The 25,528-nt window shown below is 35.1% G+C and overlaps 1 protein-coding gene and 1 pseudogene across 1 annotated transcript in view; one reads left to right on the top strand and one right to left on the bottom strand.

Annotated features, from left to right (window-relative positions):
- Positions 1–25,528, bottom strand: part of Diaph2 (diaphanous related formin 2) — a 658,778-nt gene that overhangs the window by 504,546 nt on the left and 128,704 nt on the right. Inside the window, exon 5 of the mRNA XM_028781865.1 lies at positions 7,800–7,939. Within this exon, the coding sequence (XP_028637698.1) occupies positions 7,800–7,939 (140 nt within the window). The remainder of the gene's footprint in view (positions 1–7,799; positions 7,940–25,528) is intronic.
- On the top strand, positions 1,858–2,131 carry LOC114636689 (annotated as a pseudogene).

Consider the following 25,528-nt stretch of genomic DNA (forward strand, 5'->3'; position numbering starts at 1 on the left):
ATTTGATTTGTTGTTACTGTGGTTACTGTGTTTTTATTCACTTCTTTTGGTTTTCTTTTGAAAAGTATGCCAAGATCATTTTTTAAAACAGGAACGATGTTTTTTTTTTATTTATTTTTTTGTGTGAATGTATGTTTGTTTTGCATTTATGTCTATGTAACATATGCATGTGGTGTCAGAGAAAGGCAGAAAAGGTCACTGATCATCAGGGACTGAAGAGACACAGATGGTTGTGTGCTACTACCATCTGAGTGCTGGGAATTTAACATGGGTACTCTAGAAGAGTAGCCGATGCACTTACCCTCTAAATCATCTCTTAGATGATTTTAATTATCTTTTAATGAGATTCAAATGATAGTTTATTGCCAAGGAAAGACTGCTTCATAGATGTACCTTATCCTAATATGAGGGTATGGTGTTCCCTGTTTCCCCTCTCTCTATAGACTATGCATATATATAGTATCTAGCATACACTCCATGTTAGTAGAATGTTTGCATGTATACAACTTGAAACACCATGATTGCATGAATCATGTGCCTCAACAGACCAATATATTAACCATGTACATTAAAGCAATGTAATCTTTTACCTGATGGCATTTTCCATGCACTAACCTTCAAGTCAGTGTGCTGACTGGTACCTAAAAAGCTCACCACATCTGCAGGAGCAGAATCCAAAGCCACTCTCACAAGCAGTAGAGCTAGATCAATAAACTGTGGCCCATACTTTCTGCTTCCTTTCTAGACAATATAATACTAATTTGATTAGCGATTGATGCTTAGCCCCTAGTGTGACAAGTACTTTTGCTGGCATGCTAGATGTGGTCGCCTGGCATGATGGGCTTTGCCAACCTAATAACAAATAGAAACAAGATATTATCTAATAAAATCTGAACTGGACAATACAAAAACCATGTAGTTAACACAAATAATCTGATACTGGAGAGTCAATATCAACATTTGAACCTCAGACTGATTTGCCCAAAAATGGATGCACCTGAATTAAGTGAGGCTTATGAAAAACTGAGTTCTGGTACTATCTTAGCATGTCTAATGGCCTATCATCTCAGCCTCCCTCCTGTTCCTAGACTTCTTTACTACAATGGCTAACCTGGTAAATAGTTGAAAATATCGTCTCAAAATATGTATCTTATCTGTATGGTTTTGGCTCATAAACAGGACCAGTAGGGAAAAGGAACATTAGCAAAATCATTACCACTCTAAACAAAATTGAAAATAATATGAACTTTGTGGCTGGGCTGTTGAAAATTACCTTTGTAAATGTTACATGAAACAAAAAATAGAAGAGTCTTAAAGAATACATATGGGAAGATAGAGCCCTCAAAACTAAAGAGAAAGGTTGGCTACCTACCTTATTGAAAGGTACATATTACAACATTAGTTCCCAGACAAAAAAAAAAATGTTAGCTTCCAAAATGAAAAGAACTTTAGGGTGAAGGGTGAGTGTTGGTGGAGGGAGCCATATTTTTATGGATAACAGTACTAGACTAGGAAGAAAAAAAATTAAAGCCTGCCACTAGCCAACTGAATCAGCTCCAACAATTACAACAGTGACTTATAGCTACACTCATAAATAGCAAATCCATAGCTCCAGGTTTCTGCATTTATATTAGGTGTTATAACAAGGTAATGATTTATCTTCTACATCATTTCTTTCAGCATCACGAATCTAAGGAAAGCAGGTCCTTAATTGCCTTACCTTCAGTGTGATATTCACTGGAAAGGTAATGGTTTTAGAAAGAAGTAATGCAGAATTCCTTCTATATTAGAAACTATATTTTTCAAAAATGTCTGATAGGTAGCACCAGCAATGTAAAGCTGCTGGATTGCTCCAAGATGGCCGAGATGAAAGATAAGCTGAAGGGACTTCTAAGCCAAAAAAGGAGCACAGGGAATCACTGTAGTGATCACCATAGGAATTCCCACCCAAAGCACCATGGACAATCCCACTACCACACAGTATGCAAACCAACATCATGCATGACTTGCTCAGAAAGGCACTAAGCACCATGGGTAAAATTAGCACACAGAAAGACCTCATTTCCTAATTCACTACAAGAATAATTAAATTATGGTTACAACAGAAGACTATTTCCTTATCTGTTCATGATTCCTGATCACAATGAGCAAGACTTCCGGTGTCATTAGTTAATGTAATGGCCTCCTCTCACCAGGAATAATCATTTCAATCAAGTCACTTGGAATCTAGAGTTGCTTAAGAGCCCATGGAGCAAGCCAGTGTTCAATGGTATGCTGGCAGTTCGGCTCACCACACAACAGGGTCCCTCTACTGTTCCAATCAGTTCCTGGGAAGGCTTGAGTCTCATTTCCATGCACTGGAGCAAGGGCTTATGAGAGACCCATACCAAGAATTCTTATGAACTCAACTTAGCTTTGACACTCTTGGAAAATGCTACATTTTTTTTTCACTAAAGTGAGAGGATTATAAAAAGTAACCTGCTAAACAATGGGTTTATTCTGCTAGCCATTGATATCTTGGGAGGTTGGGAAGAGATGATAAATAAATATTCAAGTGGTCTAGCAGACCAGAGTACGGTAAACATGCCACAGACAGATTTTCATTGTACACTTTATTCCCTCATTAAACTGTTAAATTATATGCTTAAAGCTAGGCAATGTCCATTCCCTTTTTGGCCACTTCCTCCTCCAGAAGTTGACTATCATGATTCAGCTATCGAACTATTACAGTCCAGAAATCAAAAGCTCTCTTTTGGCTACCTTAATCAACATGTCCAGTTAAAAATAACAAACTCATCAGAACACAGGAGTTTCCCCCTTTCCCTTTAAAAACTGCCATTTGCCTATGGGCCATATGTGTCTTCCTTCTATCCAGAAGCAATATCCCTTCCCCTTTCCCTCATCCTCTATCTCCCATCTCTGTCTCTTATTTCCTGCCCTTCATACTTCTGGTGCAAATAAACTTCTTTCGTGCTGAGAACTTGGTGTTGTGGTGTCTTGTACCTACTTTGTGATCCTTTCAAGTATGATTATAATGTATTAAATGAATTTATCAAATGATAAAATAATTATTTCAAAAATACCATTTATACGAGTTGGAGAGATGGCACAACATTTAAAAACAAATGCTGTGTTTTTGTTTTGTTTTCCTTTTGAGGAAAATGTGACTATAATTTCATTTCAAAGGCTCAGTTTATGGTGGCTTAGCTTTTTTTATAGGAGTATGGTGAAGAAGAATATCAGGGTAGTAGGAGCTTCCTTCAGGGAATATTCAAAGCATAGCTGTCAATAAGAAAACAACAGGGGTCAAAGGGATGAGACTCCTTAGAGAGCCCAGCACCCACAAACCAGGGAATAAGATGCCCTCTAATGATTCCCAAGGATGTCAAGTATATACAAGGTACACATACCTGCAGGTAAACCACTTAGGTATATAAAATAAATAATTGTTTAAAAAGTAATAAAATAAAATAAAAAATTTTAAACAGCATTTATAATTTGCTTTCAAGGGGAAGAAGCATCTTATGCAAGATTTTTCAGTAATTATTTTAATGAGATGCCAACATTTTCAAAATGTTTTTCTAAAACCATTACTGATTGCTAAATAGCTAAAGGATTTTATGGAACTTGTGTCCCCTTTTAATGATTAAAAAGGATAAGATTCTTTTCTACCTGCCTGTCTAAATAAAAATAAGAACACATATCTATTCTTAGAAAAAGTATTTTCTTTCCTCTTATTTAACTAAACAAATAATTAGAAATACACCATTTTTACTATATGTGTAATGGAGGACTTAATGATCAATGGCTTAAAAGCTCACATTTAATATAACGTACATTAAAATGAGTTACTACTAGTAAAATATAATGCTTGGTGTTAAAAATAAAAAATTTATACTTCATAATAAAAGCTGATAACCATTAAGAACATTAAACTAGTGGCTTTTTCTAATAAATTGGAGGGATAAAAACCACACAGGAAACTTAAAATTTTGCAAACGTTTAATAAAAACAATTCAGTTCATCTCTGTTGAACTCAAGTCTTGTTTCTGCGGTAATTTGCCTATCTTGAAGCAAAACCCCCTATTTTCCATATAGTAGAACATCCAATACACCTGCACAACAAACATGCAGCCTTGTGTCCGCCATGCAAGGAAAGTGCACTGTAATTTAGATTAAGGAGCAAAATCATTGAATTTGTACATGTTTAAAGAAGGTATATGGGAATGTCTCAAAGAGAGTACATTGCATGAATTTGCAGTAACATCTTATTTTAAAGAAACAAATAAAAGTTAATAAAACCAAATTATGCAAAATAACTTGAAGTGAATATTTAAAATCATAACTCATTTTGAGGAAAGCTGTATTTATCATGAACTATAATGAGGAAAACTTAACGTGACTAAGATAAAATGAAACAGGAAAAACAATTCTAATTTAAACACAAATTTGTTTTCTCTTACAAATCTACCCTAGGTTATTTCTATTATTTTGGAAATAAAGTCCAGCCATTGGGTATGTCACTATTTTTTTTTTTCAAATGTCTTCAGAAAGCAGACAAGTTCAATGAAGGTAGAAATAGCATGTTACTAACAGATGTCATCTGAAAATTATGTTCAGTTTTATTTTGGTTTTTGTTCTTTAACTTTTTTTCTTTTTCTTTTTTGTTCGAAATAGACAATACATCCTAAAAATCAAAACAGCAGAACAGAAGCATCTTCAGAAACTACAAAGTCAATTCTTTTGTCTCAGCCAGTAACTTGAAGTTGCAGGCAATCCAGGGTGGGATAGATGTGTCCCTTCATATTCAGATACTCAATGGCTTGTGAGATGGCATCATCTGTAACTCCAAGAAGCTGTATTCACAGCACACTGATAGCATTTCCCTTCAGGTGAGGGCACTCTCCAATCGGATGCAGAACCTCCATATGGATGAAGTTAAGAACCACCACCCTGGAAACCCTGGCAGCTGCCGTTTGGACTTGGGCCTGGACTGTGGAGCGGCTTTCTGTAGCTGTGTCTGCATGGCTTTGTTGAATGGGTATCAACAATCTCCAGGGTGTGTGTGGATAGCTTGTTCATGTCTTCCAGGATGTAGATGCTCATCATCTTGAGCTGTCTGATTCCCTCCAAGGCCTGGAGGATGCCAAGCACTTTGACATGCATTCCAATAGGCAGAGGAATCAGGTGCTGCTTGGATCTCCTTTCAGCCATAGCCTGCCTACCCTGACTTTGAGGTCATGTCATTAATTTTGTAAACAATATACTATGAAGCTTTTTTGGCCTCCATGATCATCTCCACATTGGAGACCTGGTGAAATGTAAACCCCCTAATCTTGAACAAACTGTCAACTTCAGTGGCACTTAGCAACTGGGTTATACAGTATGGCACAGAGCTGTGTGTGACAGGCCTCCATATTCCAGTCAGAGGAAACCCCAACGCCTGAGCTCTGGCTTGCTCATGGCTTCTACTAGACCTACTAGCCCCATCACCACCAAACTGTCTTCGCTCCCAAAGCCGCCCTTACTCATCATTTCTCAGGACTTGGCAAGGTTTGATGAATCAACAGAGTTACTTCTCCATACAATCTGTGGCAAAGAATGTTGTCTCCTGGTATGACTTCTTCACAGAAGCTCGATGACTGACTCGATATACAACGCACATCTAGATACCACTGATGGCTACTGCAGAACACCGGTGCCCAGCCTCACAAATAACTTCACACTTCCTGTGCTGCCAATCAGCTACCAGGAAGGGCAGTTGCTGCCCTTTAACTCCCAAACTCTCGCGAGATCACAAAACCCTCTTTCACAAGCCTTTGGTTGCTATGCAGAATTGTAAAACTGGGAACTGTGACAAATGTCCAGCAACTTGAACCCATACATTCACGAGAGTTGAGGCTGGAATATCTATGAGAATTTGAAGCCTACTTGATTTACACAGTTCCATGATAGTCTGGGCTGCACTATACAGAGAGACCTTGCTACATAGAGAGACCTTGCCTCAAAAAAATAAAAAGAACAGTCTAGAAAAATAGAAACACTTTCCATTTGTAATATCAAGCACTGTCATATTTTTATAAAGATGAATTTGAACTAGTCTCTTCATTATTGAATGTGAGGGTGATTAGTGTGTGTGTGTGTGTGTGTGTGTATGTGTGTGTGTGTGTGTGTGTGTGTGTGTGCGTGCGCGTGCGCGTGCGCGCGCGCCTGCGAGGGATCCCAGAGGTCAAAATTGGGAGTCAGATCCCTTGAAGATGGAGTTACTGGTGGTTACCAGGAAGCACACAGGTGTCCTCTGGAAGGAGGGATACATCCTTAACCATGGATCCATAGTCCCAAGTAGTAGAGTAGTAGTCTTCATGGGACTTTACTTTTGTTTTGGTTTTAATGGTTTGGTTTAATGAGCTTCACACACCATTGCCCAGGCCAACTTAGAACTTCAGGCAATCTCACAGAACCACTTTCCCACAGCTGAAACTACAGTATACCCAGTTTATATTCATTTATTCAACTGTTCAACAGAATGTTTGTAACTAAGTATTTTAATATGGACGGGTACTTCAGCTGATATTGAGGTAGGTGCCAGTAGGTGAGAGAATATTGTGGTCTGAATTATCAGATAAGTCATATTCATGCTGGGTATGGTGTCTTAGCACTGACCAGGCCAGGGCAGGAGTATTAGCAGACATTCAAGGACAGCCTCAGGGATATTGTGAGCTCCAGGCTACTCAGGGCTACCAAGTAAGACTGAGAAATAAAAATCAAAAAGATCTCAAATGCTTGAATGAGACTATAAAAACTGATAAAGCACACCATTTTAGAAATGGCAAGACAGCAGCTACTGAAAGAATCTCACAACCCAAAGCCACATCTTAACTCTGTACTTTGAAATTATAACTTTTAAACTTTGCAAAGTATAGTTTGAATATAAATAATCAATATAATGGAATCTATAAATAATTCCAATAAATGACTGGTATGTAACTTGTGTTCAATGATTTAGGAACTGGATCTGAGCATTAATATAAGGAAACATGAATAAAATTACAAAGCTTCTTTATAAACATATTTTTAGGAAATTCTGGGATTAAGACCATAACAATTTAGTATGTAGATCCCAGAATATCACAATATTACACTAAAATATATTTTTCTTCATAAAATATTACTTGAGGTATTATTAATTTTAAGGCCCATTACTGTCAATAAAGGAAGAATTGTTTGCCAATCCATTGTTACTAAGAAACTGCCTCTTAATAATGTATAAAATACTATGGAGTTTATTAATCATTTCTATTTCATTATTTTATTGGTAAAAGAGTTTCTGCTATTTCAAATTTAAAAAATATGTGAGTAGTCTATATGTAAAACTTAAACATATGAAATTATATACATAATTACATATAATCACAATTATAAACAGGATAAAATTTTAAGGTAATGTAATTAATATGTTTTATAGATAAAATAATAAAATTATCTGGGTACATAAATACACAAACATGCAAATGTCAATATTTTACTTCTGTATTTAATTTATATAACCAAAATGGAAACAAATATTCCATGATTATATGTATTTTAGATAACACATTATTAAAGATCAGATTAGCTAAACATAAACATATTTTTAAACATTTATAACCTGAAAATCAGATAATGCTTTTCTGTTAGATACTCTTGCATTTCTAGACAGAAAAATCTTGATGTTAAAATAACATACCTGATTATACTTCCAAATATCCATATAGAATGCAAAATGTATGAATCCTATCAAAATGATAAGAACTGACTACCTGACAGGATTGCTGGTTAAGGACACTCTCAGAGATTCCAGGCAATTAAGAAGTTTTTCATCTGAGATGCCAGATCGCAATTCATGAACATATTCTTGTGAAGAAAGGGTGAACTCATATTTGCTGTTTTTCAGGCCACCCTACAAAACAAACAGAAGATACTACTTCAGACAAACATTTTTTCATTAAAGCTTGAAAATAAAACAAAACATAGACTATATAAATAACATTATGTCATTTTCAAACACAATGTGCTTTAATAGACTGACCTTACCCAAGAAATGTTGAGATATAAACAACCCTGAGATTCTATCTTACCCCAATTAGAATGGCTAAGATCAAAACCTCAGGTGATGTTGGCAAGGATGTGGAGAAAGAGGAACATTCCTCCATTGCTGGTGGGGTTGCGAACTGGTAAATCCACTCTGGAAATCAATCTCAATATTTCTCAGAAAACTGGAAATAGATCTACCTGAAAATCCAGCTATACCACTCTTGGGAATATATACAAAAGATTTCCTACCATGCCACAGGAGGACATGTTCCACTATGTTCATAGCAGTCTTGTTTGTGATAGCCAGAAGCTGAAAACAACCCAGATGTCCCATTACAGAAGATGGATGGATACAGAAAATGTGGTTCATTTACACAATGGAATACTACTCAGGAATTAAGTACGAGGACATCCTGAGTTGTGCAGGTAAATGGATGGAACTAGAAAATATCATCAAGTGTGAGGTGACTCAGACCAAAAAGGACATGTATGGTATGTACTCACTAATAAGTATATATTAGCCAAAAAAAAAAATCACAGAATACCTAGGATACAGACCACAGAACTCAGAAAGGTCAATAAGCTGAAGGGCCCAAGTGAGAAAAACCCTCAGTCCCACATGAAAGGGAGAAGAAAGTAATCACAGGAAGGGGGAGGGAGAGAGGAACCTGGGTGGGAAAGGGGAGAGTAGACACAGTGGGGAAGAGGAGAACAGGATCATGTATTGGGTGGGGCAAAAGGACTGAGGGACAGCAGAAAGAATGGAAACAGGCAACCTCAGGAGATAGGAGGTTGGGGAGACCCTCTAGAAAGCACCAGAGACCTGGGATGTGAGAGACTCAGGAATCAAAGGGAAGGATATTAGATGAAATGCCCAACAGTGGAGAGAGGGAATTTGCAAGTGAGGGATAGAGTTGCCATCCCATAGTGAAAACTCTGAACTATAATTCTTCCTGTCAGAGAGAACTGCAGAAACAAAAATGGAGAAGAGCTTGAGGAAAAGGAGATACAAGGACCAGCCCAAACTGGGATCCAGCTCAAAGGGAGGGCCCAAGGCTGGACACTATTACTGAGGCTATGGAGCACTCACAGAAAGGGACCTATCATGACTGCCCTCCAAAAGATCCAAAAAGCAGCTGAAAGAGTCAGATGCAGATACTTATACCTAACCAATGGACAGAAGCTGCTGACCCCTGTGGTTGAAGAAGCTTTTTTACACTCCAGATTTTATCCCTGCCTTCCACCCTCCAACTGTTACACATCCCAAACCTCCTCCCCACATCCTTGTCTCCAAGAGGATGTACCCAACCACCCCACTCTACCAGATCTCTAAACTCCCTGGGCCTCCAGTCCCTTGAGGGTTAGCAACATCTTCTCTGACTGAACACAGGCCCAGCAGTCCTCTGCTGTATATGTGTTGGGGGCATTATATCAGCTGGAGTATTCTGCCTGGTTGGTGGCTCAGTATCTGAGAGATCTTGGGGGTCCAGGTTAATTGAGGCTGCTGCTCCTCCTACAGAGTCTCCTTCTTCAGAGCTCACTCTCTAGCACAGGCTTCCTTTGAATTCACTATGTAGGCTAGGCTGGCCTTGAACTTCTGACAATTCTTCTGTGGCAGGTCCCCAAATGGTTAAGCTTGTAGGAATAAAGCCACCATGATGAACATTAGAAAGAAATTTAAGTTATATTATCTGGATATCCAGATGTTACAAGGAATGGAAACAAGCTACCTTATAAGAGAGAACAGATAAAGGTTATAGAATAATATTTTTTCACAATTTTTGGAGTTTAAACATAAGGTAATGCTTGACATTATAAAATCACGATAGCATGTTAAGGTTAGAATGCTTCTTGAAGATAAATCCTTTTAATATTTTCATTACAGAAATAAAGAACCCAGCTGAACATTGTGATGCACATCTCATCGCAGCCCTTAGGATACAGAGGCAGTTGGATCTCTGAGTTCAAGGCCAGACTGTTTTACATAGTGAGTTCTAGGGCAGCCAGGACTACACATTTAAAAACAAAAACAAAAAAACAAAAAAAAAAAACCCACACGAATCCAGGGAATAGCTAACTGAGCAAAATAATTAGTGAGGTTGCAGAACTAATATATAAATATTGTGAACTTCAGATAATTCATTTATTCTTTCCATACTATTTTTCCCAGTACTGAATAAAGAACTGAAGCAACAAGTATTTAAATCTGAAATCTCTATTTAAAAAAAATGTTAAAGCATGTGAGTATCTTCAGGATAATCAATATGGCACAACATAATATTAAAGAAATAACCCTGAAACAAAACAGTGCAATAGATTAAACTAAATCTCACTGTACTTAATAGGGCTGTAATACACGAATGTCTTATTATTAACATCCTGATCTAATACTGAACAAAGGCAACAACTAGATAATGGATGGATAATAATTGAAATTTTAATTAGCTACTCTGTATGAGATTAATGGAAATTACCACTGTGCCCATTTGATCTTTAAAAAATAATGCAGACAAAGTTAGCAGTTAGACCACACCATGCTATTCCAAAGCTATGTGAATAAAAAGCCTTCATAATTTGAAGCCATTCCTTAATTTGAAAAATCACTAGAATGTAGAAACTTGTCCTTATGGCTATGCTTCTAAGACAGTACAGAGAGAACTAAAAGGTACATTGGGCCACATCCTCAATTGTTCTTAAATAAAAATTCAATATCAAAAATAGAAAAGCAATGTTCTAAAGGGGAACATTCTAAGTATGCAGCAGAGATAAACATTTCTGAGTTTAGTGACTTGAAACTAATCTTTTTCTTTCATTTTTCAATGTAAAACAGATTTACTTTTAGTTTGAGAAAAGGCTTCAGAGCTCTTAGTTATAAACATATCATGCTCTGGACACTGGATTGTACATAGGTCTTTCAGTTACAATTGATATCAATTACTATCAATTGCAATAGAGTACTGGTTAGATTTTGTCAACCTGACACTAACTGGAGTCACTAGAGAGTGAATCTCATGTCAGGGACAAGTCTCTCAATCTGCCCTGTAAGCATGTCTGTGGTATCTTGGTTGATGTAAAAGGATCTAGCTGACTGTGAAGTGGTATTTCCACTGGACAGGTGGTTCTAGAAAGCAAGTTGAGCAAACCTTGTGGAGTAAGACAGTAAAATAGAATTGCTCTATGAGTTGTGCTTCAATTCTTTCCTGTACTTTCCTGCCCTGACTTACCCTCAAAATAGAAATATGTTGATAGAGATGTGTAATCTAAGTAAGCTATTCCCTACCCAAGGTGCTTTTGTTCAGTGTTTTATAGTAGCAAAATACAAGCAAACTAGGAGAATGTTATTGACTTTGTTTCATACATAAGTAAGTCAAATTAACTCAAACAAATCAGTAGCCTTACTCTATTCAAACGATAAATAGGCTAAGAAATAAATTAGGGAAACAACACCCTTCACAATAGTCAAAAATAATATATAATATCTTGGTGTGACTCTAACCAAGCAAGTGAAAGATGTGTATGATAAGAATCTCAGGTCTCTGAAGAAAGAAATTGAAGAAGACCTCAGAAGATGGAAAGATCTCCCATGCTCATGGACTGGCAGGATTAACATAGTAAAAATGGCCATCTTACCAAAAGCAAACTACAGAATCAATGCAATCCCCATCAAAATTACAACTCAATTCTTTACAGAGATAGAAAGAGCAATTCTCAAATTCATTTGGGACAACAAAAACCCAAGATAGAAAAAACAATTCTTAACAATAAGAAAACTTCGGGAGGAGTCACAATCCCTGATCTTAAGCTATACTACAGGGCAATAGTGATAAGAAACCAAATGGTATTGGTACAGAGACAGGCATGTAAATGAATGGAATAGAACTGAAGACCCAGAAATGGACCCACATACCTACGGTTACTTGATCTTTGACAAAGAAGCTAAAACCATCCAGTGTAAAAAAAGAAACAGCATATTCAACAAATGGTGCTGACTCAAGTGGAGGTCAGCATGGAGAAGAATGCAAATTGACCCATTTTTATCTCCTTGTACAAAGCTCAAGTCCAAGTGGATCAAGGACCTCCACATAAAACAAGATACACTGAATGGAATAGAAGAGAAAGAGGGGAAGGACCTTGAACACATGGGCACAGGGGAAAATTTCCTAGACAGACTACCAATGGCTTATGCCCTAAGATCAACAATTGACAAATGGGACCTCATAAAATTCAAAAGAAATCAGTCTGGCGGTTCCTCAGAAAATTGAACATAGTACTATCTGAGGACCCAGCTATACCACTCCTGGGCATATACCCAAAAGCTTCTCCAACATATAACAAAGACACATGCTCCACTATGTTCATAGCAGCCTTATTTTTAATAGCCAGAAGCTGGAATGAACCCAAATGTCCTTCAACAGAGGAACGGATACAGAAAATATGGTACCTTAACATAATGGAGTATTACTCAGCTATTAAAAAAAATGACTTCATGAAATTCACAAGCAAATGGACGGAACTAGAAAATATCATCCTTAGTGAGGTAACACAGTCACAAAAGAACACACATGATATATACTCACTGATAAGTGGATATCAGGAAAAAATCTCAGGAAACCCATGATACAACTTACAGATTATACGAAGGCTAAGAAGGAAGATCAAAATGTGGATGCCTCACTCCTACTTAGAAGGGGGAACAAAATAATCACAGGAGGTAGAGCATGGATGGGACATGGGAGAATAGAAGAAGGCAAGACAGAAAAAAAGGGGGGAACAGGATCAGGTATGGGAGGAGGAGATGGAAGAGATGTACAGAGGGTCATTAAAATTAAAGAGAGGTGTATAGCAATGGGGGATGAGGAACTGGGGGTAGCCACCAACAAGTCCCAGATGCTAGGAAAGCAAGAGGCTCCCAGGACCCAACAGGAATGACATTAGCTGAAATACCCAACAAAGGGGAGAGAGAGCATATCCAGAGGTTAGACATGGCCCCAGGTTGAGGGATAGGCCCACCCATCCTCTCAAAATTTTAACCAGGAATTGCTCCTATCTAAAATGCAGGGACAAAGAGTGGAACGGAGACTGAAGGAAGGCCATCCAGAGACCGCTCCACCTAGGGTTCCATCCCATCTACAGACACCAAACCCAGACACTACTGCTGATGCCAAGAGGTGCTTCCTGACAGGAGCCTCATGAGAGGCTGAACCAGAGCTCAACTGATACAGACAGGGATGCTTACAGCCAACCATTGGACTCAGAAAGGAGTCCCCAATGGAGGAGTTAGGGAAAGGACTCAAGGAGCTGAAGGAGTTTGCAACTCCATAGGAAGAACAATATCAAACAACCAGACCACTCAGAGCTCCCAGGGACTAAACCACCAACCAAAGGAGGAACCCATGGTTCAGCCATATATATAGCAGAGGATTGCCTTATTTGGCATCAAAGGGTGGGGACACTCTTGATCCTGTGAAGGCTGGATGACCCAGTGTAGGGGAATGCTAGTTTCATGGGGCAGGAGTGGGTAGGTGTGTGGAGAAACACCCTCTTGGACGCAGGGGGAGTGGAGAAGGATGGGGGGTTTTCAGAGAGGAAACCTGGATGGGGGTTAATATTGAAATGTAAATAAACAAAATAACCAATAATTCTTTTTTTAAAAATGTCAAGTTTCTTTGGCTACTTTAGCTAAGTGAGTTTCTTATCTATGATTGTAGCTTTCAAAAATACAGCCATTTAAGTTAGGACATTAGGCATTATATCTAGAAAGACTTCCTGTGTTGTTCCATCAGATCTTACAACATTAACAAAATAACTGAAAAGCCATTTCCTATACCAGTTTCGTGATTCAAATAAGAAAATCAAAGTGTCCTACATATATAAATCTAAGTATTGAGTTTAATAATAAAGTATGTGGTAATATTAAACAATCAAATAAAATTATCAAACATTTAGATATTGATATTAAAGAGATTTTTCATCTATTATATTATGATTATAATTCTCCCTCCACTAAGATCTCACAGATCATTCACTTTTTCACTTACACAAAAATGTCTCTTAAAAGAAATGTATCGAATTAGCTCATCAAACAAATAGGTGAGTCAAATATTAAATTATAGTATTTCTGATAATGTTATATAGAAGTATTTATTTTTTTGATACTCGGGCTCTATAACTTTGATACATTAAATGTTTCTTGCATTAAAGTCTTTTAGTTATATAGTAAATAAAGATTATAAGATACCACATAATATGAACTAAGGTTTTTATACCAAAAAACTGGAAAAAATACCATCATATGATTGTATCACAGTGTATACATGTATGTTTGTATATGTATATATTTAGTAAACACAAGAAAAGGTAAAAATAGTTTTTGATAAATGCTAAGTTAAAAGAAAACAGCTTTACATTTTAACATTAACTGCAATAAAAAGTGATATTTTAAAGCAAAATGGTTATATCAAAACAGAAGTTCATTTCCTAAAATGTAGCATATTTAATACAGAAACTTGGACTCAATTTATGAAGGGGGAGAACATTGAAATTTGCTAGTGAAAGCAAATTTTAATACTTAATAATATCCAGTTGTGGTCACTATGGGTAATAACCAATGAATTGGATTTTTTCATTTGTATCTAACAATAAATGGGAAGGTCATTCTATACTTAAAACTTGCCGATAATTGCCTTATGAAACTACTATCAAGCAATTACTGTGAACAGTGTGCATATGGGTGGATGACATCAAGTAACTCTTCCAAACTATAAGCTGTGTCTTGCATTTTTATGAGATCTCATCACCATCCATACTATTTGAGGATAAAAAAAAACTGTAAGCATTATGTCTGTCTTTCAAATGAGAGAAGCCCTTAAAATACATCAGATAATGAAATATAAACACAGATTCTTAACCTGGGGTCCCAAATCAGACAATATGCAAGTTTTGAAAGGGAAATGTAACCATCTTTATTTTCCGTAACCTTTAAGTTAAGTTTTGGTGCTCTTTGATATTATGGATGTATACAAAAGCTACAATGGCAATAACATCTCATCCAACCTAGTTACCTGAAGATAGTTTTTCACTATACTAAACACACAATTGTGAAAGTACTTGAAATATTATTCATGGTCATTCCATACAACCCGCTACCCTCTTCTGTTACTTAAAAAATAGCATAAAGAAGTATCTTAATATTTCTCAATTGGTCAAGTATTTTGAAATAGTGGAAATATGTGTGAAGTTGTGAGAAACAATTCACAAAAATCTCCTGTTCTCCTTAATCATAGCACCCTGCAAAGGAACATTCTAATATGACAGCTGCAACACTGATGTTGACAAAAGCCAAATACCTTAGCGTGTCCTCATTTTACCTATATTTATTTGTATGTGTGTTATATGTGTTGTGCATGAATATAGGTGAATGTGATATTATCACCTGTAGATTAATTCAGTCAAATTCAGAGAGCTGAATTCCCAGAAAGATTCCTCATGTTGCCCTTTCATAACTATATCCATAGCCCTATCATAACTTTCTACTCTGAAAGTCACTAATCTGTTTGCTATTTCTATAATTTGTATTTATTAATGTTACATACATGTATGATATTACACCCTATGTATGTGTCTCAGAAGTCCTCTGTTATGCATCATAATACCATGAAGAGTTATGCAGATTACTGCATAAATCAATAGAGCAAGTTTATTAATAAATGTCATCTCATAGTATAGCTATTACTATAGATTATTTAGCCATTTATCAATTGAAGAACAATTTTAGTGATTAGGCATAAACTTCATTAGAATCTCCATCTGTAGGTAAGTATATGAAAATATCTTATAAGGTCTTAATATAATACAATTTTTGAAAATATTTGAATACTGTATCTTAGAGTAAATGCTTTCCTTTTTATCACTATGCATTTGATGTTAGCAATTAAATATATGATTAGAAGAATGTACGCAAAAGCTCACCACTGTGGCTAAGAAATCTAAAGTACAGACACATTAAGAAGCCTAGTGGTGACCTGTTTCTTGTATTTTGAAATGATATCACATTTACTCTATTCAGCATTGTGAGAAAGGAGGACATGTCCCTATATAAATAGCTACTTTAAAAAATAGGAAGGAGTCAATCAATTATACTGTACTAGTTAAAGGCAGGAACATGTGTGACGGCTTTTTCAACATTAGCTATTTATAGGCAAAATTATGTAGAAATATAACTTTAATGTTTTCACTATATGCTTTATCATTTTACAGATCCAATTTCAATACTAATTTTAGGCAATGTAACAAAGCCAGTTTAATAATACTGTTGTTAAAAATATTTACCGCAATTTAAATAAAAGTTACAGTGTAAGTAGGTAATGAGGTACAAATTGGAAGGAAAATTTTAAAAAAATGTCTTCCATGAAATAAGAAGTGATCTCATTAATTTCAAACATCTAACTTTCCAAGCATTAAAGTAAGTACTATCTGCCAAAATAATTATACTTAATATTACTCAGTTCAATGCCTAACTGCTGATAGAAGTAAAACATCAACAAAGCATAGTTACTAGTAATTGAGAAGTGAAAGAACTGACTGATGTAAAAAGAAATATATGTATGCCATTGGCACTTATTGAGATTAAAAGACTTGGTCATCAATGGTACTTTACACTGCTTATAACACAAAGAGCATTTACCTAATTTCCTATACATTTTTACATCTGAGTCTAAGTTGAGAAGATAGTCCTAAAAAGTGCCTCTTACCAGTCTTCCAGCAAGGCTAGGTTATCACAATAAAGTAGTATAAGAAAGGGGGAAGGTAGCAAAAGTTTCCTCACTATTCTTTACCCTTATTACCTATGTGAAACAGGTCAATTTGTCACTTTAATCCTGGACCTCAGGTTCCTGTTCTACAAAATGAAAATAATATCCTCTCACCCCTTAGGCTTGTTGTAAGATTAAAATAATAATCTTTGTAAAGTAGAATGCCTGGTTGTTCCATTTTGTTTTTCTGTGGCTGTGATAAAACTTCCTGACCAAAAGCAACTTGGGAGGGAAGGTGTTTGTTTCCAGGGTTGGGAGTTAAGGCAGGATCTTGATCTAGAAAACATGCAGGAACTGGCTTGTTCTCTAGTCATGCTCAACTGGCTTTCTTATATAATCCAGACCAATCTGCCTAGGGATTGTGCTGCCCAGAGTGGGCAGGGCTCACCCACATAAATTATCAATCAAGACAATCTCTCACAAGTAGAGCCAAATGTCAGTCTGGTCTAGGCAAATCTTCAACTGAGTTTCCATCTCCCCAAGTGACTCTAGGTTATTTCAAGTTAATAATAACAATTATTCAGTATACTGATGTATATTAATCACTTAATTAGTATAAACATATATGATATATCATTTTGTCATTAACTTCCTGAGTAACCAAACAATTATATTTTGAAAAATTATAGGTGGCATAATGTTGGAAGCTTCTGCTCAACTATATTTTTGAAGCAGAAGTAGGCTGATAATCTTCCTGAAATACTCAAGAATGGATGCATATCACAGGAAAAAGAGTAAAAGTTAATTTGAAAGTCCATAGGAAACCTTGACTGGTTAAGGAGAAAATGTACAAAATGTGGGCTAACTGGGAGAGTCTGTCTTCTGCTCCCCTAATAATGAGGGCATTTGCACATTTATATATTCATATTCTGTATAAGAGTCCTACCAGAAAAGCAATTCTAGTGTTAAATAAAATAAAGTTTTAAGTCCATTGAGCTGTGAAATTTCAAAGGCCCAGCTATTTTGAATATGTGATTCATAGCAGGCTACTATATGTGTCCTAGAACAAAAAAATTGCTCTTTTTAAAATTAAGTTGTGTTGATCTCCTTACTTTCTACTTGTGCATTAATAATGCAGGTTTTCACTGTCTTTATGAACTCATAACAGGAACACAAAGTATCTGTTATAGTATATACAGGGTCTTTCTTATACTGTAACATTTCCACTTAACATTTTAATATGTTTACAGGTCTGGTGAAACAATGAGAAGCTAAGACCCAATATTCTCATAGCAGAGCTAACACTCTGGTAGGTAATGAGCAGAAAAAAGAGTAACATAATAGGTGGGAGAGTATGAGACTGTTAAGAATAGATGGAAGAATTTCAAAGACAAATAAATGCTAACCACATAAGGCAAACTAGGTTATTTTGGTCAAAAGTTAAATATAAAAACTCAAACACAGCATGATTGGACATTTGTTAGGACATCAATGAAACTGGACCACAGACTAATAATTCTCAATTCTTGAACATTGTCTAATGGTTTTTGAGGTAGGTTACGTAAACTTAAAACTCTGCAGTTTCATTTTTAAACATGATAACACTAAGCATAAACTGAATTATTTGGATAACCACCTTTGAACCAATTCCTGCAACCTAATTAGGCTACGATTTTATTTTTGTATCTAAGATTCTAGTTTGCTGGGAAGTGAAACATTCATTACTGAATCCTAATGAAATTATCTTGGTATGAAAAAGTATTTGTACCAAAATAAACACAAAATGACATCACCACATGTTGCCTATACTCATTAAAATTTAACTGCAGATCAGACAGGAAACACAGGTGTCACCGCTGGGTCATCCTATATGGCACTGTAGGCACAGAGAGTCCAAAAGTATCTGCCCTGCAATCTATTCACATCATGAATGGCAATTTAGAGTCACAAAATCACTTACCACTTAAAAATGGTTTAATTTAAATTTTTATTGGCTTTTTTTTTACTTTTTATTTTTTAAAGAATACTCAGTTATCAAGGACAGATGTGTTAAAAGTACCACAATTAGAAGAAAAAAGATTCATTGAAGACAACAAACTGTCATCTACATAAGTGGACTGGAAGGCTGAGGTAATAAAGACAGATAAAATCAACATGTTTCTTAAGGCAAAGCAGCCCTCTGATCTATTGGTGTTCTATAGTTGAATATATATTTGAAAAATACTAAGAGATTTGTGTTCTTACTAGAAAAACTGTGAGATAATATACTTGCTAATTAGCTACATTTAATCATATATATTCTGCAGCACAACACATTATATATAACATGGATACACATAATTTTATATACTAATGTTAAAAAATAAATTTGAGGACAAGCAGGGATACTCACCCCTTTGTTGCCAGCACTCAGGAGGCAGAGGAAGACAGATCTCTAGGAATTCAAAATTAGCGTGGTCTATATAGTGATTTCCTAGCCAACCAGGGTTATATGAGACCTTATCTCAAAAAAGGGGGCTAGAGAGGTGGCTCCTGGGATTAAGAACACTTGATGTCTTTTTATAGACATAATTCACTTCTTAGAACCTATATGGAAACTCTAATTCCAGTTCCAAGGGGTCTGATGCCTTCTGGCTTCTGCAGACACCGGGCATTCATATGGTATATATATACATACAGGCATTCAAACACACAAAGACATAAAATGAAAATAAACCCTTTGTTTAAATTAAACAAGTAAATTTTAAAAGAAGAATCTTTGAGTAGGACATACATTTAGAAACATAAAAAAACACAGAAAACAATAACTTAGAGATATTCAATAATGAGAAGTTATGTAAAAAAAGCACTTTAATTTTCATGTACATGAGCTGACATGTTAAAATATGTTACTACAATGTAAAAAAAAATGACAAACTCAGAGGAAAACCAACCAGTCCCTAAATTTTCATGTTAATTAAATAGACTGGCATCTTTGAAACAAAATAATATATTAATGGCATAATCTTCTCACTAGTGTTTAAAAGTAGCCAGATTTATTTTTAGGTTACTAAATACAAATTAGGAGACTATATAGAAATAGATATTTTAGGCTTCATTTCAACAAACTGAATTAACTTAACAAATTTAAACATTTTTATTTATTCCCTATAAATGTGATGAATTTAGAAGTTATTTAAGATTCTCTGATAAATATTTCATCTCTATAGAATAAGAACCAATTTTAGTTTTCAACAAATGAATAACACAAAACTCTGCTGGCTCCAAACCCCAACCTAACTTGAGAGAACAATCTAGCAAAAATACTAAACTAATATTAAGAATAAAATCTTTATGGAATTTTTATAAAAGTACAATGTTCTCACCCATAAAAAGCATACATATTATAGTATGAAAGTATGCTGATATAAACAGCAGTGTAACATTATAAATATAATGGCATTAGTTTTATAGATTACCAACCATGCCTTTCTGCCTACAGAATTCTTATATTTCAGCACTTCTGTTGCAGATTGGAATGTAAGTGAACATATGGTCCCATTTCATTACAATAATAACAATAGAAATAGTATTTTATAGATCACATTCTATGATTTATAACTTTAATGTGTCCTTTTCAAAGAGAAAATTAATGAAATCTAAAACACAAAAAAATACATATACATCCTTAAAAGACCTTCCTCTACTATATAAAAATATGGATGTTGAAAATCTTCAACTGTTAATATGAATTCTTTATAAACTATGGCACAAAATGAATGAAAGTTTAAACCTATTGAATATATGTCATGCATCTCATATTTTAAGTGGATGTTTACACTGTATAACATGAAAAAAATTACACTGCCCAAATCTGACATCAATTAAAGTGCTCTGCTGCCAATCCTGTATAGATATAACAAGACAAGAGGAAAAAAACAGTCAGCCATCTGGAGCGCAGTAGGTTAATGCACTATCTTGACATTTCTAACAAGTATAATTAAGGGCAAAAACAGTTTTAAAACAGCACTCTCAAAGGAGTCTGTTATTTAATGTGTATCTTTGGGAAGAAAAAAAAAAAACACGAACCTAACAAAACTACAACGCTGTAGATTCCTTGGATTATTTCAAAGTTGGAACATATTTTGGACTAATATTAGATATGTTAGCAAATTCTCAGTGTCAAGGAAAATAATGAGTTGAGTTTTCAGGAGGAGTAGGATATGGTCCTATGCATTAAGAAAAATGTGAACTCACAAGACAAGTGCTATGCATATAATAGTAAGAACTAATCTCATGTCTAAAAGCATATATAGTCACAAATTATATTAACATATAACATCAACAAACCTAAAAATAAATTAACTGACTCTTAATATTGGGCAACATTTATGGTGACTGAATGTAGAGAAATGGAAAGCTGACTTAAATCAGTGTCCGTTATATAGGGCTGCTAGATTATGCAAGTGATTATTTTCTAAATTTTATAATATATATTACATAATTGTTTTGAAGATATAAACACAAATTATACTGCAGTATATCAAATATATATTTCCACATATGATGCATAATTACTGCTTGGTTATTTTCTTTGACAACAACATGTTGGGAGCAAATCCAAAGCCTTAGACTTTTTAGACAATTAGCCCCACTGAGCAGCATTCTCCCCCTCTGATTTGTGAAATAGGTTCACACTATATAGTCCATGATCTCCTCAAAATCTCCTTCCTACCAGCTCTGCATACTGAGTGCTGAGAACACAGGCATCCAACACTGTTTGAGATACATCTCTGACTTTAGTGTAATGTGTGACACTCCATGTATACGTACTATACTAACCCTTAAATGCCACCAAAGTAATAATTATTCCCATTTTACAAATTAGGAAACTGAGCTCCTTACATCTAGAACCTTATCTGAAATTACAAAGGTAACTGTCAGTGTCTGGACAAAACACTGAATCAAAATACATACACAGTTAAGGTCTTGTTTCTCTACGAGGCCCGTTTTTCAATGAGAATCTGTATCCAATAAACTTAAAATTTTTCTACTTTTCCTGTTTTCTGCTGTGTGACAATCAAGAATACCCTTGTATGTCTCCTCAGAGGCCTTCAAGAGTCTGACATATTCAGAGGCAGATGCTCACAACTAGCCATTGAACTGATCATGGGGTTCTCAATGGAGGAGTTAGAGTGAGGACTGAAGGAGCTGAAAGGGTTTGTGGCACCATGAGGAGAGCAACAATACCAACCAACCACAGCTCCCAGGGTCTAAACCACCAGCCTGGGAGCACTTAGGGAGGGATCCAGGGCTTCAGCTGAATAAGTAAGAGTGGAGGGCCCTGCTGGGCATAGGTGGAAGATGAGATCCTTGACCTCATGAAGCCTGGACACCCCAGGGGGTGGGAATTTTGAGGGTGGGAAAGTGGGAGTGGGGGGTAGGTAGGGGTTACATCCACAGAGAAGAAGGAGGAGGGGTAAGGGGATAGGGGGTTCCCGGGTGGGTGGGGGATGGGGTAAGGGGACAACATATGAAATGTAAATAAAATATCCAATAAAAAAATATACAAAAAAAGAATACCCTTGTATATTAAACATACCATGTCCTTAAATATTTCATTATTTTTCTAAACAAGTCTTTACATCATGGATTAGCCACAGTAAGTTTTATAAATTTAGGATTCATCCTCCACATTACTTGGTAAAATATCTGTTGTTCAGTTTGTGATAAAAATTGTGTTCCTAGAGGTGTAGTAATAAAACTTTAGGTTGGAGAAGGGATTTTCTCCTTAAATTTAATTTTTAATTTTTTAAACTTATATATCCATCTATTTCCTCCTTCCAACTCCTCCTGTGTACCCTTCCAGCTCTATTCAAATCCATGGCACCTTTTTCTTAAATGCTGTGTTGTGTGTGTGTGTGTGTGTGTGTGTGTGTCCACATTTTCCTATATATGCTTTCATGTATGACTACTTGGTATTTGACAACCAATTCGTGTGCTCTTCCATGGGATAGACTATTTCTCCCTAGAGAAGAATATTTATTTACTGCAACAAAGATTTCAATAAAGAGAACCATTTTGTGAGATATATCATAGAAATTACTAAACTTAGAGATGCACATCTTCCAGCTAATTTGTAGCAATTCAAACAAAATGCTATGCATCATTACTGCTAAATGTGCCAACAAGTTTTTCAACTAATCTAAAACATTGGAAAACACTCACTAAACTATCTCAGAGAATTTTTAAAACTGATATGATTTCACATCACAGGACCAGAAAGTGAGATTTAAACAAATAGTAAGAGATGAAACAATATTGTTTCTTCAGAAAATAATTACTTATTTAGTTTAACTAAAATCTTGGTCCTTAGAGAACCAATCTAAAGTATTCATATATAATATGTTCTCCATACCAAAAATTTGTGTACTAAATAAAAGTAAAGCCTCTGAGTTTTTAGAAAAGTATATTGTACATATAACGGATGATTATTCTATCTATAATGATAGTAATTTCAAAGAAAACTTGAGCCCTTATAATATTTTTGTTTTCATGGAAGCAAATAAAACTTATATATTGCTTTTATATTTTTATCTCAGCAAGTGAAGTTAATTTACCCAGTAAAAATGTACTAAGTATCATCTATGTACAAGGCACTGGGAACATAAAGACAATAAGGACACATGACATCACTTGTTGAAGAAACTAAGACAGGTATTTGTTTGTCATTTGTATATTTGTTCAGTTCTTTGGCTTTATTTTTTTTATATACTATGCTGACTCAGAAATCCTCCTTTCTTAAACTCCCAAGGTCTGGGATAACAGGCACACACTATCACAACTGTTAAGAATGACATTTTTAAAACAGGAAAATTATTAATAAAAATGTCCATGTATTAATCTCAATATTTCTGTTCATAAGTACTCAACACAGATTAGAAAAAAATGAGAAAAACTTGCAGATCTATCTTTGTGACAATTATAATGAAAGAAAAACAGAATTATAAAATAAATAGTATTATTATAAAGGATAAGCATTTGTAGGCAGGGTTTATTTGTAGAAAAAAAACAGGTGCTAATGAGAAAAATACAGGTCAAGATGAAGGTCCTTGCATGCCAAACTAATTACTTTTCACTATTTCTTGCAAACTGAAGTCAAAGAGTTACATGTTCATGCAAATACAAAAGGCAAACATAAAGCAAAGCACAAAGGAAATAATATGTGACTTTTGCTGGTATTTACATGAAAGAGATGGTAGGCTGAGGTGGTTTGAATAAAAATGGACCCTATGCCTTCTGTATTTGAATGGTTGGCCATTAAAGAATGGCACTATTTGAGAAGAATTATAAAGTGTAGCCAAAACCAGGTACAGTGGTTCTCACTCTTCCTGCTGACTGTATATTCAGATGTAGAACTCTGGGCTACTTCCCCAGCACCATGTCTGCCTGCATGTTGCCATGCTTCTCTCCATTATAATAATGCACTAAACTTCCAAACTGTAACCAGGCCCCAATGTTTTCCTTTATAAGGGTTACCTTGGTCATGCTGCCTCTTCACAGCAACAGAACATTGACAAGTCATAAGCCAAGTTAGAAAAGTGACAATGGAACAGAAGGCTATTGAACACTGAGAATGGAGAAGAGGAGATAAATTTTGGAAATATTTTACCATGTAAGATTATCAGACAAAAAGAAAGTGCTAAAATGCTTATCTGCTTTGCATTATTTTATGTCACTTATAAAAGCATATTTATGCTGTAGTTTTCTATATTTAAAAGTAATCTACTAGGTTTTAAAATTTCATCTATTTTTAAGAATATATATACTTTTAAAAGGTCTTCATGAATTATATTAATATCAGATAAGTTCTCCATTATAATGTTATCCTGGTTCTATAAATAGCATTACATATTCTTGTATGTTATTTTTCATATGTATAAAAATTGTTAAATTCAATAAATTCAATTAAAATGTCTATTCTGCTACTATTATAACTGGACAAATTCAAGAAAAATTTATATACTTATAGCCCTTATTTATTTCATCTAGAATTGTAGTTTTTTCATTAGTCTATCCCTGTAGCTTTCAGAATGTTCTAAATTTATATGTAGATTTTATAAATCTCATTATATATTTATTCTGATCAATTTATACCTTATTAATATTATGAATGTGTTCTTTTTCACTGTTCATTTCAAAGAAATGCCATTAGTATATTCTCACTTTAGCAATGAGCATGTAAGTATTTAGTTATCTATTGACTTTATCCTCCTAACTTTCAGAATTAACACATTCAGCTAGAAAATAAGTAAAAAGCACAAATGGATTCGGGATTTTGAATTTCTATTCTAGCATGATTATCTTCAAATATATTTCTTAAGTTTATTTTCTTGGTTATTTCAATTAATCTTCATAAAAGGTAATAGAAATTGAGGTGTCACTGATATTTCAGTTACATGTTACACTTGGTTTATATTCCCCAATAGTAGTTGGTGGCTGCTTAGAAAAGAAGAATCAGTGTCTGCTATGAACTAGTCCCTATATAGGTTGTACAGTCTGCAGTGGTCATTCCTGAACATGTACATATGAGCTAAGATACATAGACTCAATAGATTATTCATGTGTTTGTGTGTGTGTGTAAGGTTAGTAGTTCTGGTTTCCATTAAATACATTAAAATTTTCCAGGGATATCTGATAGACATTATGAGAACTATTTTGGAAAT

The sequence above is a fragment of the Grammomys surdaster genome, unplaced genomic scaffold (genome assembly GCF_004785775.1).
Source record: "Grammomys surdaster isolate TR1022 unplaced genomic scaffold, NIH_TR_1.0 61, whole genome shotgun sequence".
NCBI lineage: Eukaryota > Metazoa > Chordata > Mammalia > Rodentia > Muridae > Grammomys > Grammomys surdaster.